This window comes from Pteronotus mesoamericanus, unplaced genomic scaffold (genome assembly GCF_021234165.1).
Source record: "Pteronotus mesoamericanus isolate MK-2021 breed Mesoamerican mustached bat unplaced genomic scaffold, CSHL_Meso_final scaffold_21, whole genome shotgun sequence".
NCBI classification, from domain to species: Eukaryota; Metazoa; Chordata; class Mammalia; order Chiroptera; family Mormoopidae; genus Pteronotus; species Pteronotus mesoamericanus.
Window position 1 is genome coordinate 5,921,848 of NW_026555310.1, and position 16,918 is coordinate 5,938,765.

At 41.1% G+C, this 16,918-nt stretch overlaps 1 protein-coding gene across 1 annotated transcript; it reads right to left on the minus strand.

The window, feature by feature from the left end:
- Positions 1–4,672: 4,672 nt before the first annotated feature.
- Positions 4,673–12,367, minus strand: CUNH12orf54 (chromosome unknown C12orf54 homolog). Its single transcript, XM_054591517.1, has 6 exons — positions 12,285–12,367; positions 11,837–11,867; positions 11,313–11,351; positions 8,487–8,519; positions 6,388–6,412; positions 4,673–4,725 (listed from the first exon to the last, which is right to left on the minus strand). The coding sequence occupies exons 1-6, from the start codon at positions 12,365–12,367 to the stop codon at positions 4,673–4,675; spliced, it is 264 nt and encodes an 87-aa protein (XP_054447492.1).
- Between the last annotated feature and the right edge of the window lie 4,551 nt (positions 12,368–16,918).

Genomic DNA, 16,918 nt, shown 5'->3' on the forward strand with positions numbered 1-16,918 from the left:
CTCAGTTTTGTAAAAAACCACCAAATTGTCTTCCAAAGTGGCCATGCCATTTTGCACTCTCACCAGTAATGAATACGAGCTCCAGTGAATGAGCACTCCACATCCTCATCTGCATTTGGTATTGTCAGTGGTTTGGATTTTGGCCATTTTAGGTGTGTACTTGTATCTCATTTAATTTGTAGTTCCCTAATGACATTGATGTTAAGTGTCTTTATATGGTTATTTGCTATCTGTATCTCTTCTTTAGTGAGAGATTTGTTCTTTGCCCATTTTAAAATTGTATTGTTCATTTTTTTTTGGTTGAGTTTTAAGAGTTCTTTTTTCATTTTTGGTTTATGTGTCTTTTGAAAATATTTTTTCCCAGCCTGTGACTTGTCTTCTCATCTTTTTTGACGTTGAAAAGCAAAATATTGAATGTAAGTCCATCAACACTTTTTTGGGGCATGAGGGCGTTTTGCCTGTTTTTCTGGCTTAATTTTGCTATACATTTGTCAACCTATATAAAATGTCTTACTGGAATTTTTATATTAAATTTAACTGTTTTTGGAAAATCATTGAAAGCATTTTTAATACTGTTGAATTAGCATGAAACTATCAATAGAAGGCATCTCTGTGTAGTTTCTTTATTCAATGAACCCCCAAATTATGGGGTCTCTATAATGTGGAAAAAAGTCTTCATTAGTTTTGTGAAGTCTTAATTTAAAAAACAAACATTTGTATTTTTAACAAATGCCAAGTCAGCATCTAGTGAGGTGATGATTTTTAAAAATTTATTTTGTTGCTATAATGCATGGTTTATTATTTTTACTGGTGTTGTGACAAATTTTACTCCTGGGGTTAAATTTTATGTTGTATAATTTTTAATATGTTATGTTCATTTAGAAAGGAGTTAAAACTACCTTCTTGGTCATGTAATATGTGCATTTATATGTGCAAGAGTCACCATCTTTGACAAATAATCCTAAATTGTCCTTTCTTGTAGGAAATATTTTTGGACTTGGTGGCTTTTTCACAGTCTGGGCGATAGCTATGTTGGTTTTGTAGACAGTGAGACCATCTAGACCACAGGATATTAGAAATAAAAGGAGACTTCAGCATTCTCCAGTTATGCCTCCTCCTTTACTGGGGGAGGAAACAGGCCCATAAAGCAGAATAACTTGGGCAAAGTCAATATGGGCTTGTGATCTTATAATTGTGGGGGAGGAAAAAACTTTCCTCTACCCTCAAGTTTCTTTTGTTTTTCTAATAATCAGATAGACATGAGACGGATTAGTAAGAGAAAATGACCACATTACATACATATGTATGGGCAACTCACCTACATGAAAGAGTCAGAGACCCCACATGCAGGAGAGGTTCATAGAGAGAGAACATGGGGATGTAAGATATCCTGAGCTAGGGATGAGGTACAAGTGCATGGAGGGCTTCAAAAAGTCATTATAGGATAATAGGAAGAGCAGATTTTAGTAAATATAAGTTTTCCCTACCCTATAAATGGTCAAAAGAAGTTATCTCTGATAATCTCTTATGGGCAAGGCCTCCATTTCACATTCTTCTAGGTAGTTAAGGCGAGTTGAGCTGAAGTTCCTCATGAGAGTGTGGCTAAAGTTTCCTTTAGCTCAAAACAATCTGCAAATTACAGAGTGATGTCTTAGGGTCACTCATTATGGGCCCCCACATAATCCAGATCTTCTCATAATGCAGTGCTGTTCACTGAACCAAATGCAATACCATACTGGGACATTCTATCACTGCATTCCGCCACCCAGTATGAACCAATAGGGTAAATGTCTTTCACATTACATTTATTTTATCAGTTGTTTGCTTGCTGGCTTCTTTGTTTGGCAATTGTGATGTTCTTGGGACTCACTCAGTTTCCAAGTTCCCTGTTGCAGCCATAGACCCTGGCATTTCTGCCCATGAGAATCACTCCCTCTTCTGGGTCAGTGATGAAGTCTGCATAATAACTTCTCTTTTTCAGGCACCAAAGCTGTGCCCTAGATGTCACAGTCACATGGATGAAAATAAAAGAAATTTAGTTTACTAGGCAGGTGACACTGAAAGGATAAGCTGTCCTTGTGGTGATGCTTCTACCCTCATGCCCCTTTCCCAAGATATCCAAAACAAACTGAGGGAGCAGGTCCACTGATTGTATAACATCTATTTTTTCTATGTAGTCTTCACTCTTTGGTATCCTATACTTACTATTTACGTTGTACTGAAGAAGAAGGAAGCCTTAATTTCTGAACCAAATCAGTTTTGAGTGATTATGAGGTTTTGTGAGTACATGTGTTTTTTTCCAAAAGATGTAAACTTGTTGCAAAAATATTGGAACATTTTGTGTATTTCATTGATATATGGGTAAAATGGGATAAAATATTTGAAAAGTGGCTATTCAAGAAAATACACACTCACTATGCTTTGACATATGCAGATAAGCCTAATCTCCATCACCCATCACTCAGACTCTGTCTTAAGAATTCCTGGCAAGCCCTAGTTAGGGCCAGATAGAATATGGTCTATGCCACAGGTCAGCATATGAGCATCTTCCTCTCCATGGGGGATTGGGTATGATATGAAATGAGGGAATGTGGGAGTTGAAAAAGTTAAAGAAATGGATCGTGACTTGAACAGTGCCTTTGAGGGCATCACATCCAAGTACTTTGTTAATGAAAATTCTGACAATGAAGTTTATTATGGACCTACTGTGATTGATTTGTGATTCTGAATTAAACCCCAAAGGTAATATAAGTTTCCAGAAGGGAATAAGGGGCTGTACATTTCTTAGTATGTTTTTAAAATTTCTACCTTTTCATCTTTCTATCCCATAATTGTCTCTCTTTGATTCCGGAACACTTCTCCCTATACAGAACTATCCACACCTGACACACTCTCATTTGGCTTTTTGTCTTGATCACAGAGACCAAAAGATCCTGGCTTGGCCCTGCCCTCAGCCTTCTACCTTCTTGCTCCTTGTATTGGACCCTACCTGCTTGGTGGGGTGCTGTTCTGCCATGTTGGAGTGAAGACCCATGGAGCCTGGGTTCCTGACTATAGTAAGGTGGGCAGGGTGGAGCTCAGGGGACAGGTTATCTGGGTGAAACACCTGGCAGAAGCCAAGGAGGCCTTCCTCCTTGATTGTATGGTTAGCGTCCAGAGTAGCAAGCTGATTAATCAGAGTGCTGGCTTTTCAGGCTGTGGGCCTGGGCCTGTGAAGGCTGCTCCCCAGTGCTTGACAGAGAACTTCCCAAATTTTGAGTCATCCAGGAATCTGGAGGCCTGGTGCTTCTGTACCAAATAAGAGAAGGTTGTGAATGGATGAGGGGGAGAGATCCCATCCCTGGGCTCTGCTCCCTTGCCTCCACTGTCCTTAGGGATCTTGCAATCGCTATCCATCAGGAATGGGCCTCACTGGTTCTGGGAGATGCAGTTGCCTGATGATCACGTGACGCAAAGGAAAGAGCTCTTGCTGAGTGTTGGGAGACATAGTGTCAGAGCTTATGGGAGCCTGTGTGTTCATTAGGAAAGTCAGGAAAACTACTTATGCTGGCTTCAGAGGAATGTTAAAATTAAGTCAAAGCATAAAGCCAATATGGTTTTGACCAATCAAAAATGCTCCTCACATGTAAAAGTTTATAATTACATTTGAAATTTATGTACATATGATATTACCTGTCAGTTATTCTTTTTCACGATTTCAGCACTTATCAACCTAAAGTGTAAAGATCTGTTTCTTTAAGAGGAATGGATTTTATTTCAATAGGGACAGCTCTCTAAGATAGGATCAAATTTGGTACCAACAGGGATCTAGGGAGTTCACCTTCTCCATTTCCTCATTGAGGTAGGACCATATCTGAAACACATCAAACTGAATTTTTAAAAAGTGTTTTGGAAGTCTTCTGCAGACCATGGTGCTGCTGTCTTTCTTGACTACCCAGACCTCTGTTGCTCAGTTGTCACTAATTGGAAAGTCATTTCTAATGTCTAAATGAAATCTTTGGTGTTGTAGCCTGACCATTTTTCTTTTAGTCTTTTTCTTGTAGTAAAGAAACTGACATATCCTTATGTTAGGGCACTGGACTCAAACTTTTATTAATTTTCTTGACTAAGTCCCTGATTTAAAAAAAAAAAATTTATTTTTTAGAGGGGGGGGAGGGAGGGAGAAAGAGAGGGAGAGAAGCATTAATGTGCAAAGTGTTTCCTCTTGCATACCTCCAACTGGGGACCTGGCCAGCAACCCAGGCATGTGCCATGACTGGGAATTGAACTGACAACTTTTGGTTCACAGGCCAGTGCTCAATCCACTGAGCCACAGGGCCTGCTTTTTAACTCCATTTTTTATGGCTTTCCTTTCTTATCTATCATTTAGTGTTCCCTTATTCTCTCAACTGAATGAAGAGAATCTCCTAGTATCTACCATGGTGAGGTCCAGCACTGAACCTGAGATTCCAGGGATTTCTGATGGGGAGGAGGGTGGAGAAGGCAGCCCTGGCTCCATAGTTCACTATTAGTTAAGAGCGATGGGAGGCCAACTCCTCCCTGTTTAGAAGAGACATACATTGGAAGTATAGACTTCCGAAGGCTTAAGGCTCAGACCTAGATATATTCCTAGCCATTACACCCATATCCATCTGGATGTCCTCTCCCTTGGGGACTATCAGAAAAAGGCCACTTACCCAGTACTGAATGCAGATGAGATGGGTGTCATTAAGCAGTTACTCATCCCTGAGATAGACAGAAGTCATTGTGTTATAGGGGTCTGGAAATATCTCCCTAAGATCTTTGAGCCCTGCTCACAGCCTTAGTTTGGAGTATAGCCAGTCAGAGTGGGAGACACTAGAACTTATGGGGAAGCTAAAGACCTACAGGCCTGTCAGGGAGACAGTTGCAGAACGTAGCACCAGCCACCTGGTCACTTGCAAAGCATCCGGGCATTAGGAATATGCCAAATGCCCCAGTCTTAGGGCATTGCCACTGGAGCAGGTCCTTGGCTCCTCATTTGTCTCCTTTCCTTTTGCATGGAAATTGATATGAGACTTCAATTCTTGTTTTATCATGACTTTCTCCCTCACCCCACTCCTTTAGGAAGCAGAAACACAACAGCAGCAGTTAGGATCCTAAATCTACATCCTTGATCATTAAGCAGGTGTTCCCAGGGCCCCACAGTGACCTCTTTGGAAATCAGCCTTCCTTGAATAAAGGAGAGCATCCTTCAAGCTGAGGTAAGCTGGGCTTTTTTGACTTGTTAATCCTTACGGATCAGCAGCCAAGAAAACTCTTCTCTGTATCTCATGATGGATTCTGCTTGGCCATATTTCCTTTATCGTTCTGGAGTGGAGTGGAGGTGACTGACCAGGCCTGGAGAAGGACCAGAGGGGGTTCTCTTTGGACTGGCTATATTTAAAGATCCTCAAGAAAGTTTGGACTCTTAGAAGCTCTGTTTTGTGAAGGGGCTAGAAAAGCATAGAGTAGTTCCAATTCTCACAGAGACCTCTGACTAGTCAGAGTCTTGTTTGATTTTCTCCTTCCTCTGATTCCTGTACTTACATATGAAGTCTCCTCAATCTTTCTGTGGGACTTGGGAGTTCCTGATTTAAACCTTATTTTATTCTGACATTAGAAGGTATTTCACTGGACTCAATCTTTTATATCCTTGATACTCAACGTCTTATCTGGCTGCTTTGGCATCACATTAGGAGACTGTTAGAAATATAGAATATCAGTCTCAGGCTCGCCCTAGACTTCCTGAATCAGCATCTGCTTTTAAGAATGTACCCAGGAGATTTGTATACATGCAAAAGTTTGGAAAGCCCTGATTTTCAAAAGAAGTCCTTTATGGGATGGGCGAAGGAAGGTGCTACACATATGGTTTTTATGCTCTAATTCTAGGCTCCTGTATATATTTGAGTATATTCCCCAAACACTAGAATTTGCATTTGGACATCTGGGAAATACAGATTGACCATCTTGAATAATCATTGTATTCTGACCTCTTTGCTCTTCAGTCCTTATGCCAGCTCTAAGCCCTTACAGCAGAACTGGGAAGCTGTTCACCTCTGTTTGCTGTCTCTCCTCTACTGAAAAGGGCCGTGTCTGACTCAGGGCTGAAAGTGTCTTCGGGCTCTCAACAGCCAGCTATCCCAAGGGAGAATGGGACCTTGCTGTCCCTGTCCAGATCCTGGGCTGGACAGAAGAGAGACTGGCCGTGCCATGGAAGTTCAGGGAAAGCCAATGCCAAGCGTGGCTGAAAGGGGAAAGAAGAAGTGGAGCTGGAGTCTAGCTCTCAGCCAAATGGAAGATCCAATGATGACACTTGGGGATGAACTCCTCCTTACTCCCTCCCACCACTTTTGGTTTATCCAAACCTTGGAATACTGCTTTTTTTACCTCGAATCCGAGCATCTTCCTTCATCTGAAAAATAATGAGAATTCAGAGGGGGTCAGAGACTCAGGGGCTATTTTCCTCTGGACCTTCAGTATACTGGCTATAGACTTGGTCAAAGGTAGGAATGTCTGTGTGGGAGACATGGGCTTCCTGGGAGCAAATTTAATTCTAAGTTTCCAGAAAGCAGAATTTGTGTTGTTTTGTACTTCTCACACCAAACCACTTCACATAATACCCTGCATACAGCATATGCTCAATAAATGTTTGTTGAATGGTGGGTAAATAAATGGAACAGGTCTTGGCCTCTTTAGGGGTAGGAGACACACAATTCATTACTTACAATCGTAATTACTCATACAGTGACCTCTCCTCTTTTATTTTTTCTGGACTTAAGCTCTCCCTTTTCTGGCCCTTTTTATCTTCCCCATTGAGTCTCCTCCAGTGGTTCTCTGAGGTGAACCTTGAAGTATCTGTGAAGGACCTTTAAATAAATCCTTCTTCTCATCCCAAAGTAAACAGCTGCTTGCTTATTATACACTTTGGGCCCCCAGGGCTCTCAGGAGCCTGGCTAGATGGTCATTCTGCATAACAAAGCTCTGGGGCCGGGTCTTAATGTTTGCAGGATCAGAAAGAAAATACATTCCAATTCACCTCTCCTTGCTGTCTTTTGCTTTACTTTCTTCTCTTACTCTTAAGTACAGAAATTGCCTCTCAAAAGCCTGGGTGAGGGTGTCTGTTTTGTCTGCGCCAGCCTGGAGGACCTACGCGGGCCGGGACTGTCTGATGGGCCGGGACTGTGTCTGATGGACTCCGTGAAGAAGCACCAGGAAACAGCTTCAGCACAGAGGACGTGTCAGACGGGACTTTTCATTGCTACATAGACCCTAAGAGGATAGAAATCAACAAACACAAGTCCCACTGATGCACAAGCCACCTCCTCTTACTAGTTCAAGTCCTTCTTGGAGGACACTCATGCCTCCGGGTAGGGTGGAGGCACCCTGACCCCGAGGCAAAACCTGGGGGAAACTATGAAGCTTCTGATCTCTACCCACGGCCCCCTTTTACCTGCAGCCAGTTGGAGGAAAAGGCTGCTGCCATTTTCCCTAGAGTAAGTCCCAGACACAGCAGCCAGAGACAATGACATGGCTTCTTGAACTAGAAAGGGGCGCAGTTGTAAGGCCAAGAGTGGTCCAGGTAGTGAAATAGAGGAAGTTTATTTTTAATGGCTTCTCAATCTTTTTATCCATCCCTTCTTACCAAGCAGGAAGAGAGAGCTACTACTTTTAAAACCAAGGGAGGCTTATGTTATATTTACATTTATATTTACAAGGGAAGCTTTATCTTTATTCAGAGGAACAAAAGTTAAGAAATCTGTGCAGACATCTCCCATTTGCCCTGGTTTTATAATATGAGTACTTGTCCTAAGTTTTGTGGGTGTTTGCCTGTGTAATGCAGGCACATTGTATAGATAGTGCCTGTTGCTCTCCACTGCAACAGACAGGAAAACAGACAGACAGACAAACAAACAAACAAACCAACAAACCAAAAGCAAGGTGGGACAGCAGGCTTGGTAGGACCACTACGGCAACACTGGAAGCAAGCTAATGTATATACTCAGTGTCTGGGGCAGGCCAATAATCTAGCATATGTTTGACTATATTTTTAAATATTTTATCAGGATTTCTATAGGAGAAAGACTGAAATCTGCACGGAGAAAGAGCAGAGGGGGAGGGTTGTTTCTGTTTAGCAAAGAAGTTTAGCTCTGGCCTCTAATTTGCACTTCCCTGCAGTTAATAGATATACTCTCCTAATAAGGCAATTCAGCATGCGACTTGGGGACTCCTCCTGACGTAGTCACTTATCAGCATTTCATATAACTGCATAGAGTATTCTTGCCGAGAGAATTTCTGGTAGACACAATTTTCTCTCTAGCTGCTCTTTAAAGGGAGAAATTATGAAATAAAGAAATGAAAGAAAAGAAAGAAAAGAAAATGAAAAGGTATGGAAAAAACAAACAAACAAACAAACAAACAAACAAACAAAAGAGAGCAAAGGAAAGTGATGTGGCCAGGGAATTTAGGACATTGAAATTTAATCTCACCTCCTTTCGTATATCATTAAAAGCCATTAGCACCTGGCGGAAGACAAAAAAAATTATGGAAAAATTAATATTATAGACTTTATTATAAAGAGATTTTATATATAGAATCTCCCAGTCATTAGGCTATAGAGTGTGAATGCCAAGAGACTATGGCTTCCCAGCAATAAATCCCATTGACTTTCACTCTCCATATATTTCTGGGCCACCATTTCTCCATATGGGAAATGGGTGAGATACAGGAAGTTATTTAAGAACGCTGAGTTGTGAAAGGAAAAATGGGAGTCATTATTATATGGAAGTGTAGAATTGCATGATCACTTTGGAAAAAGCTCTGGCAGTTTCTTATAAAACTATGATCTCACCCAGCCATAGAGGATTACAATGACTATTGAAAACCTCAGCTGCCTCATTGGGGAAAGGATGAGGGCTTTAAGACAGATAGCTTTATCTTATTCTGTGGAGATAGAGTTGTTTTTGTTGATATTTAGGAGTTTTTTCATGTGTATAAAGGGTGCATGTGGAAACTGAATAGTCAATGGGGTAGACTGTGACAGTCATTAATTTATTGCCACTCTTTGTTGTATCATATTCACCCTTTGTTTTAAGTATCCAGTGATGTGCTGGTTCCCAAAAGAATGGTTTTCTGACCCTTACATAAGCAACTCACTCTTCAGCTACTATTATAATTCTAAGAACATTAAACATTTATCCTAATATAATATTTTAATTAAGAAGATTTCCTTTTGTAAAACATATAGGAAGGATCATTGAAATCACAGAAAATAAAAAAGTTGATTACTCATTTCATATACTATTGTTCAATGTGGGCTTGCAGGAGAGCCTATGGAGACTTTTTCTCATTTTTAATAAAAAAATTATAGTCATTGATTAAATAAATACTCTTTTCTTGCTTGGCTCCATATGGGAGGTTGATATTATAGTTTTAAAAGTGATCAATTTTACTCTAATTCTTGTCTCTATCCAAGGGTTATCCAAGATTCAGAAGCTGTAGCAGCTAATATTATTCGAAGGCCTCAGGAACCCTGAGTAAATGTCTGTATTATGAAAGTTCACAGCAGTTTTCTCTGTCTTATGAGCATAAATAGCTTCTACACCAATATACCATTTAAATAAAAAGTGAAATCTGGCATTTTTATGTTTGAGAATTGGCTACTTTGTCATTTTCATATAGCTGGGAAACCAAGGGCATTTTTGTCAAAATAATCAAGACATCAGTTTTTATAGGATTAAAAGAAGCTACTCTCAAACTCATTGTATTTAAGTGTATTTTAAAGCAATTTCAGAAAGCAGTGCTTAGTCATGTAGATTCTGAGACTTGCTGCTCATGGCATTGCTTCCGTTAGAAGACAACAAATTCCTGCTGGTGACCTAATGAGTATTTTTCATTTTCAACTCATCGTTTTTCAGATCCCAGAATCCTCTCCTGATAGGATTCAGTAATTTTATTCATTATCAACCATCTGATTTAACTATCTTCTACAATCAAAGAGTTTTTTTGCACTGAATTTCTTTAAACCAATTTAAGTGGTTTAATCTAATTTCCTTGAAATGAAATCAAAATAATATCTTTTTTTTTTTAATCACAGGAAGGACAATTCTTTACATCCAAAGTACAGACTCTTATTATTCTTTTTACCTTCTTCTCAAAACTTAGGACTCTCCAACAAATAGCAGGTCTGAGTCTCTCAAATCTAATAAATTACAGAACAGGAAAGCTCCAGTCATACTTTTCTAGTGTTAGCCATTATTCTCATTTAAACTATTGCCAAGAAATTCAGGAATGTGTAGGACATTTTGAAGTATTTAAAAAATTTTGTTGGTAACCTCTGATGCCACAGAGCAAATCTGGCATTTGTGCTCATTCAAATCTTCATTAAAATCCTCTGAAGAAATTCAGAACAGGTAGAAATGCCTTCACAACAAAACAATTTCCCATTATAAATAATGCAAAGCAGAATGGTTTCCCAACTATTGAAATTATGCTGGAATTATATCTGAATGACTTAATCCAATTTTTATGTCTTTTAATGTCTTGATATAGACCTTCCAGCCACAGCCAATGAGAGAAAAACAATTCTCTGTGCTTATGACAAGATCCTAATCATGTTCTGGGCAAGACCTTCAGAAGCAATGGGACCACTTGGCATCTTACTCTCAGAAACAACAGCTCACTAGCAATTATACTAAAATTAATCATTTTTATGAACTAAATTTGGCATTCAAATGTATAAAACTAAACACCTCTACTCTTCAGGTTGATTCATTTCCTTTCTGAGAGGTTTATTTTGAAGCTAACTCATTCTGGAGGGCCACATCTTTCAGGACATTATGTTTTATGATGCAGGAATCAGGAGCCACAGTCAAGTATTTGTCAGATGATTTGAATGCCTCCAGAGGTAAAATAGCTTTTCTGATCAGAAATGGAATTAAGGCCTTTACTTTTCATAATGAAAAGGTAACTTTGCCTCCTTCTCATCTGAGAGTTAAAGTAGATGGTTTTCTCAGTACTTGCCCTAGGGTACTTGCTGGTAGATTGTAAAAGGCTGGCAGAGAAAACACGTTTGAGAGGGTTTATCTAATGGACTGGTGGATGTTGAGAAGGGGCGTTGAGATGCACAGACACCAAGAGTCTCAGAATTTAGGACTGGACAAGTAATAGAACATGATCAGAGAGAGTATGGTAATTCTTTGCCATCAATCAGTGAGTTACTCAAGGAGAAAGAAAAAAATTTGCTCTTTTCTTAAGCCCTCTCTCCCTCTTCCCACCTGTCACCATGCTGTCAAGCCGGTGACAGCTGTACTCACCTGGTCCCACAGGGCTTCAGTGAGCATTACCTGTATTTCCTATTGAAATAAGAGACAGATCATGGGAACATTATCCTACCTCTTGTAGGATCTGAATTGACACAGGTGAAACTGATAGACTACAAGGTATTTTTGGAATTGAGATGGCCACTTGAGATCACCCCATTTATCAGGTAACCCCAAGTCTCCTTCAGATTTTACTGGGTCATTTTCAGCCCATATCTCCTGTCATCTCTTAAACTATCTGGTAGATGAGAGGTATAAAAAGACTCATATATTTGTCCACATTATCAACACCCACATAGCCTGCCTTCTCCTGGACTCATCTAGTGTGGCGGGGTTGTTGAAGGTATTACTAGTCTTGGTAGCCAGTGATTCACCAGCTGATCCAAAGCACTTGAACTACAGAGCCCATGTCCTTCAAGATATTGTCCTTATCAGGCAGCTTTCTTGCTCTCTTTTCACCACTTTTCCTAGGAACCAGGAGCCCCAAAGGAACCATTGTCTTTGGAAATCTTACCGACCTTTGGCTTCACTGTTTCTTCAGTGGATTTTCTGGAAACAAAGGATGATATAATTCTAATGAGGCACTTGGGGCAGGGGTGGGTGTGTGTGTGTGTGTGTGGCATGAACCACATGGCAGAATAGGAGATTTCAGCCCTCATATTCCCCATGGAAACATCAATTTTGACAATTATTCATGGACGGGAATACCTCTGTGGAAAATCAGGAGTCCAGTGAAGAGATCCAAGCACCTCATTTAAACAAAGTCCATAAATAGATGCATTGAAGAAGGTAACAAAAAACAGCTTCAGTTAACCCATGTCACCTCTCCTCAGAGGCAGCATAGCTCAGTGCCAAGAGAGAGCCTTTCAGCCTGTGATTCTCCCAAGAGGGAAAGTGAGAGTGGAAAGAGCACCCTGCTTCCCCAGCCTCTTCAGACACCACCCAAGAGGCCCACTTTTGCCTCACACTACCCGGATCCCAGAGGTGAGCAGCACAGCTGAATAGTGGTAGTCGGGGAGCTGGGAGCAGGGAAAAGGAGCTGCACTCATAGCAACCATCACATGGATCTCAAAAACCAACTGCAGATCCTCTTAGCTGGTTTGTAGACTCCACCAAGAGGCTTACCCATGAACTCCATGGGATATACAAGAGATTTATAAGAAATAAAGAGAATGGAATGCAAACACATTATAGAAAGTCAACATTACAAGAGAAGAGAGCAAGAAAATAAGAAAGGGACAGAGAGAAACTACAAAAATAATCAGAAAACAGTAAAATGGCAATAACTTACACACTTATTATGTAAATGGTTAAATGCTCCAATCAAAAGATAAACAGATAAAGAGATGTTATATAGAATGGAATATTACTCGGCTATTTAAAAAATGAAATCTTACCATTTGTGACAACATGGATAGACTGAAAGGGTATTATGTTAAGTGAAGTAAGTCAGACAGACAAATATATGACTTCACTTATATGTGGAATCTAAAAACTAAATAAGCAAACAAACAGAACAGAAACAAATTCGTAGATACAGAGAACGAACTGATGGTTTAAATTCTACATATATATGCACCCCAAATAGCATGTGTAGATTTACAGTTGTTAGTATGCAAAACAGAGTCTATTCCTGTATTATTATTGATTAATTATTGTATTATTTTCCGTAAAAACAATTGTTCATATGGAAAAAACACATCGGGAAGAGAGAGAGGGGGAAAGAGAAAAGGAGGGGTAGGAAGGAGGAGGGGTGAGAGGAGAGGAGAAGAGAGAAGAAATGCATTCAGAATTCTAGAGATTTATTCCTGGAAATTGGGACAAAGAAGATTGAATCTCCGTGAACCAGGCACTGAGGTGGTGCTTTGATCCACACTTCTTATCCTCACACAGTCCTGTGAGGGAGGTGTGGGTGGACTAGTTTACTGTGTAGACTCTGATATGCTAAATCATAATAGTGAAAAAGCTGAAATTCCAACTCAAGTCACATCTGTTTGATTCCACTCTTTGTTATGACTTCTTTAAAGGAGCTTAAGTTTTTATGTCCTCCTTGTTTTATAGCTGAGTTAGTGGAAACCTAATTCCATTGCAGTGGGGACAAATTGGAACTTGGAGAGAGAAAAGTTTGGATTCCAGCTTCACCAAGTTCCAGTTCCAGTATTTTGGCAAGTCTGTTTGCCTGTTATGAATTTGTTTCCTCACCTAAAATGTGGGAGGAATGATTTTTATTTCATAGGGCTTTTGTTGGTGGTGGGGGGGTTATATAAAAGCCTTTGTAACTGTGAAGTTTCTTTCACATATCATTGTTATTACTATTTTTACAGTGTCTTGCCCACTTCTGCTGGCAAGACATCTGTCTATCAGCAGAGAAGTCAGGTGTCTGGTGTGGTTTATGTGCTTTTCTCTGTAGAACTCTCAGAGACCCCAGTGTCTACACATGGTTATCCTCATAGTCCTGCTGCTGCCTGGAAGGGAATCCATACTCTTACAACAGGTTTCCATTTCCCTCCAAGTTTCAGACTTCTCAATTCATCACTGGCTCTCAGACTCCAGGCCCAGTTGACCATTCTGAGCACTTTAATAAGATAGGCAGCCTAGAAACCTAGAAGATAACTTTTAATCCTCTTTCTTCCTGAATTCCTATAATCTCAAAACATACCACATACTTCAAAGCTCAAGCCAAGTCCCAATTCCTTTCTGAAACTTTCCTGTCCTGTAAGCCCACAGGAAGCCCTTTTGTGCCTGACTTTATGGATAACATAGCCTGGGTCTCATATTCAGTCTCAAGCAACAGATTCTGGCCCCCTCTCCACCCAGTCCAAGGGAAGCATAATTTTGGATGGCTGGCCTTAATTTACACTAAAGAGGAAATAAGGACTGCCTAGAGAAGGTCGATCCTGGGATAAACAAATGTCCCTAGGTAGTATACCCAAGTATCGCCTAGAAGAATGTCAGATTAATGCCCACTCTCTAAATTAGAGTGGTAAATATTTTCTCTTGTGTCTTCCATTGAGGAGGAAGAGAAGAGGACACATGAAAGTCTCCACCCTCCCCAGCCAGGAAATGGGTGCAGCTGGAAGAGGGATGGGAGACAGGTGACCCTAGTTTTTCTCCCATAGAGCATATCCAAGTCTAAGGACTTCTGAAGGTCATATTAGCCCCACTTACTTAATCTGCTGCCTGGATATCCTTTCTGCCTTTTGTTCTTGATCTTGGAAGGCATGCTCTGCCATTTGTCCTTGAACAGAAACCAGAGATTCTTGAGTTGCTGATGGAGGTCATTCCAAGCCCTGGGCAGGCATAAGTGAAGAGGAAGAGACAGTGGGTGAGTAGTGAAAAGAGAAGCACCTACCCCCTGGAGAACTTCCAGGACAGATGTCTCAGTGGTTCAGGAAGCATCTGTGTTTTGAATGGGTATGTGTGTTTGTGTGTTAACATTGATACATATGTGTAAAGAAAGATAAAAGTGAGAGGAGGGAAATGTTTGCCCCAAATGAAGTCTTTGCCTTCTTTTCCAGTAAGAACAGAAATTCCAGGGAGAAAGTGAGTGGAAACAAAGAGAGAGAAGCAATCGTAAGTAAAAAATAACAGCTGGCTGAAATTGGGGCTAGAGAGTTGGTCAGAGGCTCCTTGAGGTGAAGGCAGGCTATAAAGCAAGTCTAGGAATTAGTGTATAATGAATTCAAGACTGGCAGATGCCCCATCCTGTCCCAACTCACGGTCGGCTAAGTGCAGCACTACAGGCTGGTGGTCTTTCTGTTCCAGCTTTGTGGGGAGAAGAGAAAGCACAAGGGGCTGAGAGGCCAAAACAGTGACATTTGAGAAGCTGCCTCCTGGTCTCTCCCTCCCATCCTTCCCCGCATTCAAGTCTGGGACAATTGTGCCCAGAAACTTACCCAGATGGGTGCCCCAAATCCCACTGTGCCCCAACCCCTCCCCCTATAACTTCTCTTTGAGCCCCATCTCACAATAGCCCCATTTCATTTGCTGCCTTACCCACCTCACCCTTTTCAACTCTTGTGACCTCAGCAGTGACCTCATAGATCTGAACAACTGGCTCTCCCCTCCCACCCTCAGCCCAGGCTCAATTCGATCTGAATGATAATAATAAAATAATGAGACAATGTGAAATTGTCATTTCTGGACACGTTTGCTGCCTCACTGACCTCCAGTACTTCTGAGGCACAAAAGGAATGAGCCCAGAAAAAGAGTCCATTTTTTACTTTGAATTTCAAAACAGGGTACCAAGAAATTGGCTTTATGTCTCAAAAAGTCTTATTTCCAAAGTTTTATTTTATTAAATATCAATATTTAAGTTATTCTACCTTTCTTTTTGACCATGATTTCCTCATTTTTTAGCATAGCAAGGGCTTCGAAAGTGGAAATGACTTTGGTATAATAATAAGGTGAGGCTCCATGACCTCAATATCAACTCCATGGTCAGGCCTGGGTTCATACATATTCCAAGAAAAGCCTGTCTTCTGGACTGGTTCTTGGCTGACTCCTGAGAGAGAATCTCTGAACCCTAGGAATATTCTGCCTGAAAAGAGAGATTTTATAACCTGAAGGTTTGGGCAATGCCATGCCAGTTTGACCAGATAACTTTATATTTATGGTGAATGCCTGCGTTTTGGTCTGGAGGAGACGTCCGTCTGAGTACCTGAGGCCATTCATATGGGCACTGCATGTGACTGACTCTCACTGAAAATCATGGACTTCATGGCTCAGATGAGCTGCCCTGGTTGGCCACGCTTCACACGTGTTGTCATATCGTTACCAGGCCAGGACTGGCCTGAAGAGGGTCTGCCTCAGGCTGGCCTGTAGTGTGTGGGTTCTTGATTTTGTGTAAGAAAGATTTCATGAATCCGGGTGATTTTGAGAGTACGTTTATTAAAGCTGGGGATACTGCAACAAAGAAAGGACTTAGTGTAGAAGAAGTAACAGGAGAGAGTCTAGGCAGTGCTCTGCTTTGGCTCGCTAGAAAAGTTACAGGAAAGAAGTGATAAAAAGCGGGGCTGCTTTTAGCTCACTGGGAAGTCAAGGAAAGAGGGGGTCCTGGAGACAGGGTCAGGGGTAAGCCCGGGGCCAGCTGCCACTGCCCTCATCTCCTCTGGCTGCAAGTCTCGTGGGGACGCCTAGAGTTTAGGAGGAAGTAAATAGTTCATGCCGGGGAAGGGCCATGGGTGTGCTCTAGAGGAAGCCCTTGCTGGGTCTTTGTCCTGAGGGTTTTTATCTCTCTTCTGTGGGTGAGAATCTTGGGGGAGGGTTTTAGCAGAATACTCTTCAGCTTTCCAGGTGCGTTTTTAACATACCGATGCATCAAAATGAGCGAATAAGGGAGGGCTTGGGGCTATTTTTTGGTCTGCTTTACTGTTTTACTTTTATCTTGGGCCTGTCTGGCTCCAATGGGGTTTTTGTTGTGTTCCCCTGACTTCATCTCTCCTCGGGTTTAGCTGGTGCACACGGCATTAAATGGGTCTCTTTTCTCTATTTTCCCCTGACCTGAGTGACTTAAGCTATTCATTCTCTGGTCAGGGAGGAGAGTTATAAGCCATTTGCTCTCAAGTGTCCTTGGTTAGGAGAGATAAAGTCTTATGATT